Source organism: Ranitomeya variabilis, chromosome 2 (genome assembly GCF_051348905.1).
Source record: "Ranitomeya variabilis isolate aRanVar5 chromosome 2, aRanVar5.hap1, whole genome shotgun sequence".
Taxonomy (NCBI): domain Eukaryota; kingdom Metazoa; phylum Chordata; class Amphibia; order Anura; family Dendrobatidae; genus Ranitomeya; species Ranitomeya variabilis.
Window position 1 is genome coordinate 268025785 of NC_135233.1, and position 16888 is coordinate 268042672.

The 16888-nt window shown below is 43.8% G+C and overlaps 1 protein-coding gene and 1 long non-coding RNA gene across 5 annotated transcripts in view; one reads left to right on the plus strand and one right to left on the minus strand.

Annotated features, from left to right (window-relative positions):
- STARD8 (StAR related lipid transfer domain containing 8) overlaps positions 1 to 16888 on the plus strand; it is a 233389-nt gene that overhangs the window by 158083 nt on the left and 58418 nt on the right. The window contains exon 1 of one of the 4 annotated variants that reach the window (XM_077284934.1): positions 9971 to 10210. The exons of the other annotated variants lie outside the window; for them this stretch is intronic. Within the exon in view, the coding sequence (XP_077141049.1) occupies positions 10177 to 10210 (34 nt within the window). The 5' untranslated portion in view covers positions 9971 to 10176. Of the gene's footprint in view, positions 1 to 9970; positions 10211 to 16888 lie in introns of those variants that run through there. 4 annotated transcript variants of the gene reach the window in all.
- Positions 1 to 16888, minus strand: part of LOC143805492 (uncharacterized) — a 55447-nt gene that overhangs the window by 35451 nt on the left and 3108 nt on the right. The window lies entirely within an intron of this gene.

Sequence of the window (16888 nt, forward strand, 5' to 3'; positions counted from 1 at the left end):
GTTTCCTCACTCCAGAGATAAAGATTTGTTTAGTAGAATCATTTATATGCTGGTATTCACGCAAAGGTGCATACAAATGACAATTTAGCTGGAAGCGAGGGTTATACATCCTGTTTTGTAATGTTTCCTTTTCATTCCTGGAATTCTTGGCTGGGAAGTTCTATCTCCGCTTTATTTCTCTTCTCTATGATTATTGTTGGATTGTTGATTTAACCCTGCAACATCCTCTGAAACATTTTCCCATAAATCAGCTTATCCTAGTTCTGGTAATGACCAGTGGTTGGCCGCCAGAGGGATTGTGGCATAAACATGGTACTATTTGGGAGATATCCATACTAAATTAGTGACAGCTCTAAATTTAGTTTCAGGAAGGGAACAACCCATTGTCTCTGACATTGGTTAGGAAATATTGCTTTTCTATTTTGTAAAATTTCTTAAAGGGACAAATTCAGTTCACCAGAGAGCATTCATACAAATAAAAGGCAAACACATTTGCCTTGTGTTGCAAGTCTGTGCCGGTTCTGTCCTCAGAGGCTCCTCCAGGAGAGGTGAACAGCTAACCTGTATGGCTGGTATCCAAAGAAGATATCTGTCACGCTTGGACACTGGTAAGTCCAGTGGACGACACAGCATATAGATACTGTAAGATGGGATGGAAAAAGAAGAGGAAGGCCTTAACGGTAAGGAGCAGGGGATGGGATACCTTCTGACACCAACCTCTCCCTAAGCTTCCCTAAAACCCTATGTGGGTCCTTCCCCCAACTTTCACGTGCCTAGTCACTGACTGTCACCTTAATGTACAATGACTAGTGCACTGGCCGGCAGGTATGCTAGCCTCGCCACAACAGATGGTAACACACAGGGGAAGAGACGAACAGGGAAAAGATAAAAAAGGAAACTACTCAGCTTAGACTCTGCTCCTAAACTCCACAGCAGCAGAGTGAAAGGTAACAGGATAGAAGATCTCCCACAGCATCTACATCAACATCACAGACGGGCTCCCCACACCTAGCTGGTCTGCATAGAAGAAGAACTATATAACCGACGATCAACTGATGGGTCATGTCATGTGACTATGGGAGGTGGGAGTGGTTAAAAACCAACATCAGCTGACCAGTCTAAAAGACGACTTCCAACAAGAGACTTACATTAACTCTTGCTGGACCAAAAGATAAAAACAACATTTAAATTTCAGCAAAAAGAAAACCTGTCAGGGAGAGATATTTTGGGTATCGGTTAAGTCAGGGCATGAGCAGAGACCAAAACCCAAGACATCTGCTGAAACTGCTGCACCACCTGTGACCGCAACTCAGTAATCTCATCCGTGAGGGTCTGGAACAGGTGTGGTGCAAAAACCTGAACTTGAGCCATAAGAATTCCAGAAAATGCAGGTTGGTTATAATGTCACGCCCGGATATGGATAAGTTGGAACCGGCGGACGACACAGCATATAAATAAGATGGGATGGAAAAAGGAGAGGAAGGCCCTAATGGTATTGAGCGCGAGATGGGACATCTCCTGACAACCTATGCCTGCCCCTAAGCTTCCCTAATGCCCTATACGGGTCCTTCCCCCTGCTGCCATCAAATGACTGCTCCCTGACTGTCACTCCTATGAACCCTGGCTAGTGCACTTGCTGGCAAGGACATTAGCCTTGCCACTTCAGATGGTAACACACAGGGGAAAAAACAATCAGGGAACAGACAAAAGGAAACTACTCAGATTAGACTCTGCTGCTAAGATCCAAAGCAGCATGTTAAGGGCTGTGTTGTGGAACCACTGTGCCAAAGCCCAAGGAAGACCTGGAGGGGTGTGACTAGGAGCCTCAAGCAATCTGACCATGGATATGCAGCAGCTAATAACACCGAGATCTGAGGAGGGACAAGGGAGGTGATCCAGGTGCTAATCAAGGACTGACCTTTGGTAGATGGCAGCTAACCCTTAGGAATGGGTAGCTGGGGCGGCCCGAGGGTATGTCCAACAGATGCAGGCAGGCAGAATAAGATGACAGGTACTGCAGATGCAGACGGGACCGGCTGAAGGAGAGCTGAGCACTGGCAGGTGCAATGGGACCGGTTGACGTTGAGATGAGCATTGGCGGGTGCAGTGGGACTGGCTGCCATTGAGATGGGCACAGGCAGGTGCAACTGGACCGGCTGCTGTTAAGATGAGCTCTGGCGGATGCGGTGGGACCGGCTGCCATTGAGATGAGAACTGGTGGGTGCAGCGGGTTGAGATATGAGGACTGGGACCTAGAACGCACAAGAGTTTTAGGAAACAAACTCACAACATTGCACAGGCACCTCCATGTTGGAGGAGGTGCTTTAAATAGTAAAATTGAGAGGATATGACTAAGGGTGCTGCATGCACCTGAAACGAGTAAGGCTTTTCATGTTTTTAATATGGCTTGCTATGCCTGAATAAAGTTTTTTTCATTTTTTCATCAGTGGTGTGCTGCTATCCTCTTAATTTTCCTGTTTGGCTGTGCTCACTAGCCTTGCGAGCATCCACCTGCCTTCTGATTTGGCTCTACCTATTTGGTGCTGCATGTGGATCCCGTTGAAGCTCCCAGACCTCCTTCTCCTGCTTTATATAGTAAGTGTCCGCCATCTTTTGGCTGGGGACACTTTAGAGGAACGCACGCGTCCCTTTTAAGAGGAAGTGCGCGCGTGTGTGCCCGAAGCACAGTTCCCGGGTGGCAGCAGACCAGGAAGGAGCAGGACGGGGGTCGTGGCGATGAGTATGCTGCGTCTCTGCAGGGGGAGAGGAGGAGAGGGACTTCAGGGGGAGAGGGACTGCAGGCAGAGATACCTGCACTACACAGCAGAGTAAATGGCACCAGGATCGAAGATCTCCCACAGCAGCAGTACCACCGTCACAGGTGAGCTCCACACACCTAGCTGGTCTGCATAGAAGAAGAACTCTATAACCAACGATCAGCTTATGGGTCAAGATAATAATTTGTAAAAAAAAAACAGAAGATTTTTTCATCAAGAGTGAAGATTCTATTACTACTCCATTACAGACCTGAACTAAAGCACCTGCCCCAAACTGCTGGTGGCCCTTGGATCTCTTTTTTTTTAACTTAAAGAAGCACTCCCATCAAAGTTTTTCTCCTCTTAATATATTGCAGTCATCATATTATATAGCACTGTGTACTTACAATTGCTAATTTTGCCTTTCTACTCAGATAATTCCAATAGGTCTATGATTAAAAACTGAATAGCTGAATCTTTCATGTAGAAACAAAGGTCAATTTTCCCTGCATGAGTCATCACTGTAAAAATACCTAGCGGGGGGAGGAGGGAACAGCTGGGAATAATTTACGCTGGGAAAAGAGAATTCCTGTTTCTACACAGAACAGAGAAAAGAGAAGAATTAGCTGGGTAGAAAGGCAAAATGAGCACTTGTAAGTACACAGTACCGTATAATCAGTGTATTAAGAGGATAAAAACATTGGTAGGAGTAAGTAATGTTTTTTCAACCTAGACTCTGGTACCCATGGCCCATGGGTTAGAAAATAACTGAGCACTAAATACCAATATTTACTTATAAATGAGAAACTTCATCATTATTCCTAAAAATCTGCTTATAGCAGACATTGCTTATAGCAGTTTTGCATAAAAAACCTGCACATTTTTTGTAGACTACTTGAAACTGCAGCTTGCTCACTTGTCTATATGACTGGAAGCTGGCATGTAAAACATCATATTGCCCGGCTATGCACAACATTCTGAGGTTTAGAAAAGTATGCGGGAAAGGACGTGACGTGTATTAAAAACAATTCACTGTTTACACTAAGTTTTGGAGACTCCTACAGTCCAGTAGGTAAAAAGCTATAGGGATGTGTCATGTCGGCTACAATATAATACATTTCATAAGGTACTGACGTGTGCTGGAGGAGTGACAGCTACCCCCATGTCACAATAATGATGTACTTGTATAGGACAAATTTGCGATACCAAGTGCAGCCACTCTAAGAAAAAGTCTAGTCTTATATTCACCAGCCGATGTCTTTATCTGTTCTCGACCTTGCTCCTGGCGTCTTCTGCAGGTTGTGATTATCGGACCGCTCCAGTGTTTGCTGGACGATCCAGAAGTCTCAACTCAATGTAAGTGTATGAGAGCCAGAACGAGGCCAGAATGCTGCTCTCATAGACTTACACTGAGAGCTTGGAAGTTGTGACCTTTATCCCGGACTTCCGGTTATCAGAAGTTGCGGTCACAAGATGGTGGTGGGGAACCAGAGCGGCACCGGGAACAGCTAAAGATGGCGGCTGATAAGTATAAGACTAGGGGAAGGGAACTTAGATTAGTGGCACCACTCCAGCGCTGAAAAAAAAACAGCTGGAGTGGTGCTTTAAAAGAGCAACTTATTAAAAAAAAGTTATAAAAACTAGTAAAATTCCACTTGAGTTGCAGAATAAAATATTAGATAAGAATGATGTAATGTGATGCTGCTACATTGTTACGGATGCAGCATTTTGACACTTAGCAGTAGTGTACATAGTAATGGGGTATTCCTGTCATATATTGTTACGTCATATGCATGAGATGTCTTATAGGTGCTTGTTTTACAAAGTTGCTTCTTCTCGACATACTATATGTGTTGACAGGGGCATAGATAGAGATCATGGAGCCCCAAGTCCTAATTGGACCTCAACCAAATCAACCCCCCTAAAAAATTGAAAAAATATTTGCCGGAGTAGACGGGGTCACAGCACATAAGAATAGTCACAGAACTGCCAGTCTCCCAACTTTTAACTTGACAAAAAATGCAACATAGTAACCCTAAAATACTTTGGTGGGTACATGCAGAGAAATTAATTTGCACTAACCACCTGTAGTATTTTTCTCTTGCGCCTATTTTGATTTTTAAAGTTATCCACACTCATTGAATTAAAATACATCCAAAGCGTCACGATGCAAAGTAAGTACGGTACATGTAGAATCACACCTGGAAATGAAAATTTGGCAATATCGTGTAGTGTGATTGTGGGGGTGCATGGTAATAAACTGGATTATTAAAATAAATATTCAAAGAATGTAAATGTGTCCGATGCATAAAAAATGTAAAAAAAAGGTACCCACAGTACTTTCCAAAAAACAAATGGGACAGAAAAAGCTACGGTAGTTAGTTTTGCATCCCAAAAGTAAGCATCTGCAGAAGGTCCCTGTGTAAAGGTGTAAAGGTGGTGTGTATGTGTCTAATATTGGACTACTAGAACAAAGAAGTGTACAAAACAAAAAAACAAAAAGAACATTTTTAATAACTTGCACAGTTTATGAGGTAGACAGTTGTTTTTAACTTATTAAGGTGCTGATACTTCAGTAAATCACAGATCATTCAGAGTCACACTGACTATGCAGGTACTGCACCTCCCTATCTCACTTCAATTACTGTATTATTAGTCTCAGACTGACTACCACTCCCATTGTCAGTGTGATCCCCTAGCGCTGTAGTGCGAGGCGATCCAGTTGTGGAGTTATTCTATCTCTGTGTGGAATTAGCTGTGCTCTCTGACCTCCTATTTCTACGCTATAAGGGCTCCTTCTCACTTGCGAGAAATACGTCCAAGTCTCGCAGGTTAAAACCCCACTCTGGCGCCGGCACTCCAGAGCGGAGCGTGCGGCCGCACAGCAATACATGGAGCTGCACGCTCCGCTCTGGAGTGCTGGCGCCAGAGTGGGGTTTTAACCTGCGAGACTTGGACGTATTTCTCGCAAGTGAGAAGGAGCCCTAAGAGCATAAAATGGCGCTCCTCGGCCAACCCTCATCTTTTATACTGACTGTGATAGTCCCCCCTGAATGGTTGCACTAGACCATGTGATGTGATAGCATTATGGGGAAGCCTACTTGGCATCTTTAACTCACTCTGTCACTCTTCAGCAGTGTGTGAAATGGCGCCAGTCATAATTTTGTTGCCCAATCCGTGCAAATGGAATTGCCAATTATTAAAATTCTTGGGAACCTTTGATTTCAGGAAATTCTAGTTGAAGTCGATTCTCTGCGAATTGAGATGGCAAAGAAGGTCCAATTAACCTAGCAGAGACCAAAAAGCCTGTGTTGGTATACGATATATTTCTTATTGGACTTTACTTTTCGATACTGATGAGCACCACAAGAGAAGTACAGCGTGTGGGTTACTCATTTTTATGATTGACCTATGGCTTAGTGCACAATTCTGAGCCTTGTGTTGTGTAAGATTTCCAATGTAATCCTCCTCCAGAAGGCTCTGACATGTGCCACTGAATATGCCAACACATACCGCGCCAACACATATCAAGCACAAATTCTTTGTAGGTCATCGTCCTGTGTTCTGATTTATTCTTCATGGGCACGCTCGTCTCTCCGATATTGCCATGTGACATACTGATTCTGCTGATCCCAGGAAATAAATAATGGCCAGATGAGAAGACGTTTAATCACCTGGAGAATAAAGAAGCTATTTTGGTGCTACGAGACTCACCAACATCTGGGAGTTTTTGGGCTATTGGTGTATAAAGTCAGACAGACGTTCCTATAAACAGCTCCATTGCCAGATCTCACTTTGCATATAATTTATCACATACTGTGTGTATGCAACTCATATATTACACAAACCCAGACACGAGCGGCTCCATATTTCTCCTGTCTCTGTGTTTTTAGGTGTTATTGATCTTGCTCTGTGCAAGTCCAGAAGAAATAATATGTAAAATAGAATGAAATGTGATGTATCGATTTAACGCATCTATCGGCTTATGTGTTAGCTCACTGTTCAGGAATATTCGAGCAAACGAAGCAAACCGACGTCATCGGATACAGAGTATTCCCATCACCATGAGGGACTTACCTGCTTGGGATTTTCCAGTAGAGCGAAAAGGAATCATTTGCTGGGAACATCCGCCATGCTGATGGGTGATTTCTTGTAAAAGGGGGTAAATGAGAATTAGGCCGGTTTCACACGTCAGTGATTCCGGTACGTGAGGTGACAGTTTCCTCACGTACCGGAGACACTGACACACGTAGACCCATAAAAATCAATGCATCTAAGCAGATGTCATTGATTTTTTGCGGAACGTGTCTCCGTGTGCCAAACACGGAGACATGTCAGTGTTCGTGGGAGCGCACGTTTTACACGGACCCAATAGAGTCAATGGGTCCGCGTAAAACACGGACCTCACACGGACATTCTCCGTCTGGGGTCCGTGTGCGTGCAGGAGACAGCGCTACAGTAAGCGCTGTCCCCCCCACATGGTGCTGAAGCGGGTATTCATATCTTCCCTGTAGCAGCGTTTGCTATAGAGAAAATATGAAGAATAGTGTTAAAAATAAAGATCCATGTGTCTGCCGCCCCCCCACCCCCTGTGCGCCCCCCCCGCTGGTCAGAAAATACTTACCCGCTCCCTCGCTCCCTCCTGGTCTGGCCGCGCCTCCTACTGTATGCGGTCACGTGGGGCCGATCATTTACAATCATGAATAGTCGGCTCCGCCCCTATGGGAGGTGGAGCCACATATTCATGACTGTAAATGATCGGGCCCACGTGACCGCATGCAGGAGAAGCCGCGGCCAGACCAGGAAGCAGCGAGGGAGGCGGGTAAGTATTTTCTGACCAGCGGGGGGGCGCACAGGGGGTGGGGGGGCGGCGGACACATAGATCTTTATTTTAAACACTATTCTTCATATTTTCTCTACAGCAAACGTTGCTGCAGGGATGATATGAATCGCAGCTTCAGCACCATGCAGAGTGGGTACCACACGCTCCGTGTGGTACCCACTCGCCATACGGGCGGCACACGTGTGCCGCACGTATGGCCTCCGTGAGTTCCCAGGCACACGGACACGGATAACTCCGGTACCGATTTATTCCGGTACCGGAATTATCTGGACGTGTGGGACAGCCCTTAGAATGGAGCAACAGTACACCTTTTTGACCGCCATTCTATTCATTCTTTTTTGGCTGCTGGAAAAAGTCCAGTGTGCAGAATGAATGGAGTGGGGGGTCACTGCTGCTCATATCTAATGGGGGTCCTTGCAGCCGGACTTTGAATAGGTGATAACTTCTTTTCACCCCTTTAAGCTGCAGATGGAAAAAAATGGGCTGTAAAAGGGTATTCCATCCCAGGCATATACCCACATCTTGGGGGTCCTACTACTGGGACCTTCCTGTCTGGAATTTGAGGTTCCTTTGACATCCATTTTGCAATATGAGCTGAAAACAAAATTCCCGGGCTGAAGCTGGGAGCAATACATGATTTGCTTGTAAAGGGTACATCTATTATTTGTCAGTCCAGGCTGTGGGCTAGATTGATTAGGCTACTTTCACACAGCAGGTTTTTTGCTTCAGGCACAATCCGGCTAATGTTGTAAAAAACGGATTCGTTGCAAATAGTGAAAAAACTGATGCAACAGATGCGTTTTTCTGCCGGATCTGGTTTTTATTTTTAACATGGAGTTTACAGTGACTTTCTGGAAAAAAGAGAGAGAGAGAGAGACGGATGAAACGTCTGCCCATCAGGTGCAATCTGGCGCTAATGCAAGTCTATGAGAAAAAATGGATCCGGCGTAAAAAAAAAAACTGATCCGTTTTTTTCAAAACTTGCCGGATTGTACCTGAAACAAAAAAGCTGATGTGTGAAAGTAGCTTTAGTTTAGGTACCTTTACCTACATTTAATTAGTTGAAGAACTCATCATGGCTGACACCGAGACTATAAAACATGTCCATACCGTAAGAACTAGAGGAGTGGGGAAGTGAAGGAGCACAACCACTGGTGTAGGCTGGTGGCAGCGAGAGACCTTGGCGGGGACCGGAGTCCTGCGCTGGACATACTCTTGGACTAATCAACTATTGTTTTGTTTATTTTTAAGAACATTTTAAGTAATGTGTGCAGGGGAGGAGAAGTAGGAGGAGAAAGTGTGGATGTGCTGTTTTCTGACTGACTACCTTACATTCACGCCACGTTCACACATTCAGTATTTGGTCAGTATTTTACCTCAGTATTTGTCACCCAAAATCAGGAGCGGAACAATCAGAGGAAAAGTATAATAGAAACACGTCACCACCACCACTTTTGTATTTATCACCCACTTCTGGTTCTGGCTTACACATACTGAGGTAAAAAACTCACCATACAAATACTCACTGTGTGCACGTGGCTTGTTCAGTATTTCATCAGTATTCTAATAATAATGATTTTTATTTTTATATAGCGCTAACATATTCCGCAGCACTTTACAGTTTGCACACATTATCATACCTCATACTACATCAGTATGTGTAAGGCTACGTTCACATTTGCGTTGTGCGCCGCAGCGTCGGGCGCTGCAGCGTCGCCGCTTGCGTCATGCGCCCCTATATTTAACATGGGGGCGCATGGACATGCGTTGTGTTGCGTTTTGTGACGCATGCGTCTTTTTGGGCGCATGCGTCAGGGCGCAGAGGACGCAGCAAGTTGCATTTTTTTTGCGTCCAAAATCATGCAAAAAAAGGACGCATGCGTCACAAAACAATGCGTTTTGCATGCGTTTTGCATGCGTTGTGCGTTGTGTTGCCGACGCAACACACAACAACGCAAATGTGAATGTAGCCTAAGCTAAAACCAGGAGTGGGTGATAAATACAGAAGTAGTGACGTGTTTCTATTATACTTTTCCTCTGATTGCTCCTCTCCTGGTTTTGGGTTACAACTACTGAGGTAAAATACTGACTGTGTGAACGTGGCCTATAGTAGTGTCATACTTCCTATAGCTGATGTACATATACATATATATATATATATATATATATATATATATATATATATATATATATATATATATATATATATATTTATATATATAAACAGTGCTACTCCATGCTGTGTATACATCTGTACACACTCGTTTGTGTCAGGACCTCCATAGTTTAGTTCCCTAATGTAGAGCAGAGGTTTATGGCAGACAGGACTGGCAGGGAAGAGGTTAAAGCTACACTCTCCCTTTTTCCCTCTTCCCACCCGATGGGCTGTCCCAGGACTGCCAGGGTTGTGCATGGAACATTTGTTCTTGGAGGAAGGGAGTTGAGTGAGGTCAGCAGGGCCAGATGCTGCTATTAGCAGGCTATGTGTAGGAGAGCTCCAACCTCTCCCCGTATGTGCAGCCTGTGTCCTTCCCAGGACTGTGCCCCCCATTGCTGGGGCTAAGCCCATGCTGCCCAATGAACAGGATCAGGACTAAGAGGAGCAAGAATGGTAAGGCTAACACTTCACTCTGCTCTACTAAGTGGAACTTTTACATTTTTTTTCCTATGCTTTTTTTGGGGGATGTAGCAGAGCTAAATTTGTTTTCTGGCCCCATTGCTATGTTCCAATGTGCTAATCTGTGGTTTACATAGCACAATCTGCGCTCACAGCCTTATGGTCTTAAAGGGTTAAATGTCAGATCTGTGTTTATCCTCTAGGAGGAATGTCTACAATATTGTTTTTAAGTTGTTATTTTTTGTTTTTTTATGTGATTCCATGTTTATGTGAATTTGATTTCCTACTAGTGTATGCCTTATGGCAGGGTTATAATATGGCATAGTGGGTGGCACACGAATGACAGCTTTGTGAGGTACACGATTCCTACTAGATAATTTCAGCCCTGGAGATAAGGATAGATATGTATAAATAGATATTTTTTTTTTCTTTTTGGAGTGTTGTGAGTATTGCCCAGATCCTTTTTGCAGATGGATACCTATTAGCTCCAGGTATAGGACGCTCCATTATTAGTTTATTATTAGCCCCAGGTATAGGACGCTCCATTATTTTATTATTCCTAGGTATAGGACGCTCCATTATTTTATTAGCCCCAGGTATAGGACGTTCCATTATTTTATTATTCCTAGGTATAGGACGCTCCATTATTTTAGCCCCAGGTATAGGACGTTCCATTATTTTATTATTAGCCCCAGGTATAGGACGTTCCATTATTTTATTATTCCTAGGTATAGGACGCTCCATTATTTTATTCCTAGATATAGGACGCTCCATTATTTTATTATTAGCCCCAGGTATAGGACGCTCCATTATTTTATTATTAGCCCCAGGTATAGGACGCTCCATTATTTTATTATTAGCCCCAGGTATAGGACGCTCCATTATTTTATTATTAGCCCCAGGTATAGGACGTTCCATTATTTTATTATTCCTAGGTATAGGACGCTCCATTATTTTATTATTAGCCCCAGGTATAAGACGCTCCATTATTTTATTATTAGCCCCAGGTATAGGACGCTCCATTATTTTATTATTAGCCCCAGGTATAGGACGCTCCATTATTTTATTATTAGCCCCAGGTATAGGACGCTCCATTATTTTATTATTAGCCCCAGGTATAGGACGCTCCATTATTTTATTCTTAGCCCCAGGTATAGGACGCTCCATTATTTTATTAGCCCCAGGTATAGGACGCTCCATTATTTTCTTTTCCCTTTTTTGTCTGCCCGCTCCACTTTCCGCACATTCCTCCTCGTGCTACTCCAGATGGCATATAGCTCTGACAACAGGAAATGGCAAAAGTAGCAAAAAGCTAGAAGCTGATTCATATTCCTCCAGAATATAAAAATAACCTCCTGAGATGCAGGCGGGTCGGGGGATTTGCTTTTCTCTGATTATATGTTACTCTTCAGCGTATGCATCGACCATAGACTTTATCCACATTCATTTCTTGAGCAAATGTAAAATAAAAAAAATAAAAAATGTCTGTGCTTTCCAGAAATGCAGCTTTTCTGCGAGTTATGTTATAGCAGGAAATACTTGTGTAGGAACAGCACAGTTGCCAGCATTTAGCATTTTCCCTTTAGGGAGCTTCCCCTCACCCCTCTCTCACAAGCTGTAGGAGTCAGGCAGGAAGGGATGTCTAAGGAATGGATCCTAGAGGAGAAAGGCAGTGACCTTCCAAATATTGCCTATGGGTTCCTAATATGCCAGTCTGGTCCTACAGGCAGGCGCCTGAGAGATCTCCCATTTGGAGCAGTGCTAGGCAGGATGCAGGGACACGATTTGGTGCCTGCGTGGGTGGTGGCAGGATGTTGCTGCTGTCACTCCAGCTTTCTCAGGTCCAGTTCTCCAGATGTCTCTCGGTCCTCTGACAAATGCTTGTATGACGTTTCAACCAAATCATTAGTATTTATCACTTGTTCTTATAAAGTCGCAACATATTCAGTGGCAAGTGATCGCAGAGACCCTCACAATCTGATTATAGTCATGTACTACAGAAAGCGACGTAACTGGAAGATTTTGGGCCCCAATGCAAAATTTCCATCGTGGCCCCCAACTGTAATGGGTCTTTATAGTATAGGTCTTTCCGTATGGGATCCCCATAGGCTCCAGGGCCCAGGTGCGACTGCAACCCCTGTGCCCACTATAGATGCGCCTGGCTACAGGGATTTTACAGGTAGATACAAATTTGATTCAATTAACAAGGGATAAAATACAGAGACTGAAGCGATCGCTTTGCTATTTCATCTGTGTCACCTTCATAGCCTGTCTCTGCAAATCAGGATAAAACAAGTCAGAATCAATGCTGTACCCCACCATTCTCAGGATCAGTGGCGGTCCAGGAGGTTGGGCTTCCAGGGGTTAAGTGATGGCATATTTTAGGGAAACCCCCTTAACTAATAAAATGTTTGTGTTTAGTAGAATGGTGTAGTCTACAATGGTGTTCTTAAAGTCAAGAAACTGGTGCAACCCCCATTAAAAGGATTCTGTGTGAAAATGGTCCCATCTAGTAATGAACTAGTGTGCTCGGATAAGGTGTTATCAGAGCATGCTCGTGTCCTACTCAAGTATTTCAGGATGGTTGAAAAATATGCTGGAGTCGCCGTGGCTGCCTGACTCTCGACTGTTTGACAGTTGCACCACATGTTAGGCAATCCCTGTATGTGTTGCAGCTGTCGAACTGCCGCCAAGACATTCAGCCATGGCGATTCCACCACTTTTTTCGAGCACGCCGAAGATACTTGATTAGGACATGAGCATGCTCTGATAGCACCTTATCTGAGCATGCTTGCTCATCACTAGACTCCCATCATAATTGTCATGGTTGCAAAATAAAAGGAAGCTATTGCGCTGGAGTGAACAGAGTAGCAATGTATCCGTTCAGTCACTCTCCACTGTCGTTATGTTCCATCATTTACTGGATTTTCCCACTTGTGGGCAGGCTGGACAGTGAATAGTCTAATAAAAAATACAATTCACGCTCCCTGACAAAGCTTGGGTGAAACGCACGTTGGGGTATCACACTATACCTTAACCAACTGGGTGTATCACTTGATGTAAGTATTTAGCCTGCTCTGTGTATACTTTTTGTCATTACTGTTTACCATTTCATCTGTTATAGCTGAGAGCTTTTGCCTGACACATTGCTGTCTGTGTACTTTGTATATGTCTTTTACCATCTCTATATAGTTTGTATAGTGGTTACCCTCCTTTTTGTGGTTCTCTGCATTTTTCTACAATTTTACTTACTGTGTATTTTAATATTTTCAATAAATTCTGTTTTTTATGGGACTATGTCGGCCCTTTATTCGTTTCTGTTGGTACTTGGTTCTCTCTTTGGTGCGTCTCTGCATATGGTTCCTACCATTCTCACACTTTTTGTTGGTATTAATTGGATGATGAACAGTGTTGCCACCATTACCAGCGGTAAGCTATGCTACAGTGGTGTAGGTGTAGAACAGCATTGCAGAACAGCATTAGGAAGATGTCCCAAAGTTGGATGATTCCTAGTGAGCTGGGCGATATTGCTAGGTTCATCCAACCAACCATCCAAGAACCAACTCTCTATTGTCCTGTGATGGGCGAGATGTGAGCTCTAAGTAATTAGCTACATGCGTTGTACTTGCGTCTTGTAAGTGAATGTGGTTACGTTGTGACCAGCAAACATTCAAGAGGGTTTTGAAGTCTTGGTCACTGAAACGTATTGCCAACATCGCATCCACTGACACTGTGCCAAGAGCAGACTCAATGCGTTAGCCTCAGCTATCATTTGAGTACTTCACAGCTTGGGAGCTGTTCACAACTGCTTTGGGCATTCAAGTCAAGACTGAATCCATTGCATGATCGAAGCCAACAACATACCATATTGACTTTAATGGGTCCATCCTGTTTCCATATTGGTGTCTGCCATTTTGGCAGAAAAAGTAGTACAGTGTGGTCTTTGCCCTTTTTTCAGGTTCTCCACTACAGATGTGAATGGAGCCTTACTTTGTTGCGGTAAATGGTATTTATTAGATATTGGGCCTTTTGGGTATCTTGTTACATTCATGATCAGATACTTTGTTCCATTATTATGTCCTAATTTGGAGGTTTGTCATTGAAACTTTCAGAAGTCATTGTCGGCCCTTACTGACCCCACAGGAATGGTAAGATCACTGATATAAGGGTTGGGGATGGGGTCCCATGTCTCCCTGACCTCACTCTTCAGCCTCCTCTGCTAGGAATGTTTCTGGGGCAGTTCAGTACAGGGCTGTGTCTGTGCAGGGGTTAATTACATGCCCTTGATGACATACTCTGCTGCAGAGGCGAGCTGCATGTTTGGAAAGAGTAGAAAGGACCCTGTATGTTTTCAATGTGTGGGATCACATCCCACCCTAGGCAGCGTCTGTGCCCCTGGGGGTAAGCAGGGAGTGTCTGTGTCAGCCTGGGAAATAAGGAGGCAATTGTCAGGCAATCTCACCCTACCATCATAGGCTCTTTCTGAGGGTGAACACTTGGTATGCTTTAACCCTATGGTACAGTAATGAATTTATGAATGCCTTATTAAGGAGCCGTCTCTGAAGAAAGAGTGGTACAGTGTGGGTCCTGTGCATGCTGCTCTCACAGTGCTTACATTCTAGTATCAGTATGGAGGCAACGGAACTGCTCTCCACACAACGCAGATTGCGGCCATTAGTTCACGTAAATTTGCAACAGATTTAAAATTTTATGGGAAATCTCCATGTGCAAAATGTTGCACCAAAGGTGAGACGGTGCATAGATTAGCTCTGTGCCAGTCATTGCTCACCGGCACTATCTACAGTATGGTGGGCACTCATGGAGCTCCATTATGAATATTATGGTGTATTTTACTCTTACATCATATCTACCTGCAGTCATGGGCAAAAGCTTCCTCCTGTGTACTGAAGTTTCAATTATCAGCATTTCAGAATTTTACACATTTATAGACAAATAACATTTACGTAAAACTCAATATTTCCAGTCCTGACCATTTATTTTTCAAAATAAGGCCCTGGCACCAGTAGGTCCGCTTCTGGGCGAGACCCTCACTGATGACAACACAGTGTTGCCTAATCAGTGCTCGGAGTTTATCACTATTTCTGTGTTTTTGTATGTTTACCTGTCTATTTTGAGGATTGCCCTCAGGTTGAGATTGAGGTCTGCGGAGTTTCCTGGCCATTGACCCAAAATTTCATTGCCACCTAGTTATCACTTTTGCTCAATCCCATTGAAAATCTGTAGTCAATCCTGAAAAAGCAGGTGAACATGCAAAACCACAGACATTGTGCTGAACACCGAGAACTGATCAGACGAGAATATGCTGTCGTCAGTCAGGATTTGGCCCAGAAGCCGATATCCAGCAGCTAGAGCGAAGGGCAGAAAAGAGTCAAATATGAGTCAACACTTCAACACTGTAAATATTGAGTCTTTGAATGAACTTGATGTATTTGTCTAGTAAAGTTTAAAAAGTTATGAAATTCTGATAAATTGTACTTCTGTAACCAGAGAAACATCTGACTAAAGATCAAAAAACACTGAAGCAGCAAACTTCATGAAAACCAAAACCTTTGGCCATGTGTACTGGACCTCCTTCAATCCTCAGAATTAGGACATAGGATGCTATGGATGGTTCACAGATCTTCCCTGCATATGGCAGCATAGTCTTGCAATATGCAAATGATTCCTATGTTTATTGCAGACTCATACATTTCAGGGATTTGGCCTATCATATAATAATATTAATATTAATATTTATATAGCGCTCACATATTCTGCAGCACTTTACAGTTTGCACACATTATCATCACTGTCCCCGATGGAGCTCACAATCTAAAATTCCCTATCAGTATGTCTTTGGAATATACATGGATAGTAAACGGATGCTGAATGTGTGCTGTGACTATCCATTTCAAACATGGATGTGTGAATTTGGCCTGACGTGGGTCCTCCCTAGTATTATTGCAGTGTGTCCATGAGATAGAAGTCCCTTGAGATGTGATGCTTATTCCCGGCCTCACTCTAGTCTCTTGATATAAACTTCCTAAACTATTTTAAGAGTAGCACTGGGATGCTGAGAACATGTGATGGGGACTGCAAGGTCAGACTGTCATAGATGTCTGTGAAGGGCGTTCTTCATGTTGAGGTTTGTATGTTCATATCTAATTATGTTACGCTGCATGGTGCCATCAAACAGCGCCCTGTATTGTACCCCTATGCTTAACAACTGCCATGTCGAGCTGCCACTGAAAATATAGCCTTGGTCATGCATCCTTGGGCCTGCGTCGCGTAGGGCATTTTTTTGCATTCACTCCATGCTTTGGTTATAAATAATGCATCAAAACCTGCATCATCCTAACCCAGATCCCTGCAATGTTGGTACTGTATTTTGTATGTGCACATCATATGTTTTTCAGACGGGTCCACCCCAATATCCGCCTGGAAAAAGTGCTTACAAATGCTAAAAAGCATGAACCTATGCAGTGCAGTGTCAAAACTACTTAAGGCTACTTTCACACTAGCGTCGTGCACTGCACGTCGCAATGCGTCGTTGTGGAGAAAAAACGCATCCTGCAGGATGCGTTTTTTCTCCATAGACTTTTATTAGTGACGCATTGCGACGCAGTGCCACACGTCGCAACCGTCGTGCGACGGTTGCGTCGTGTTTTGGCG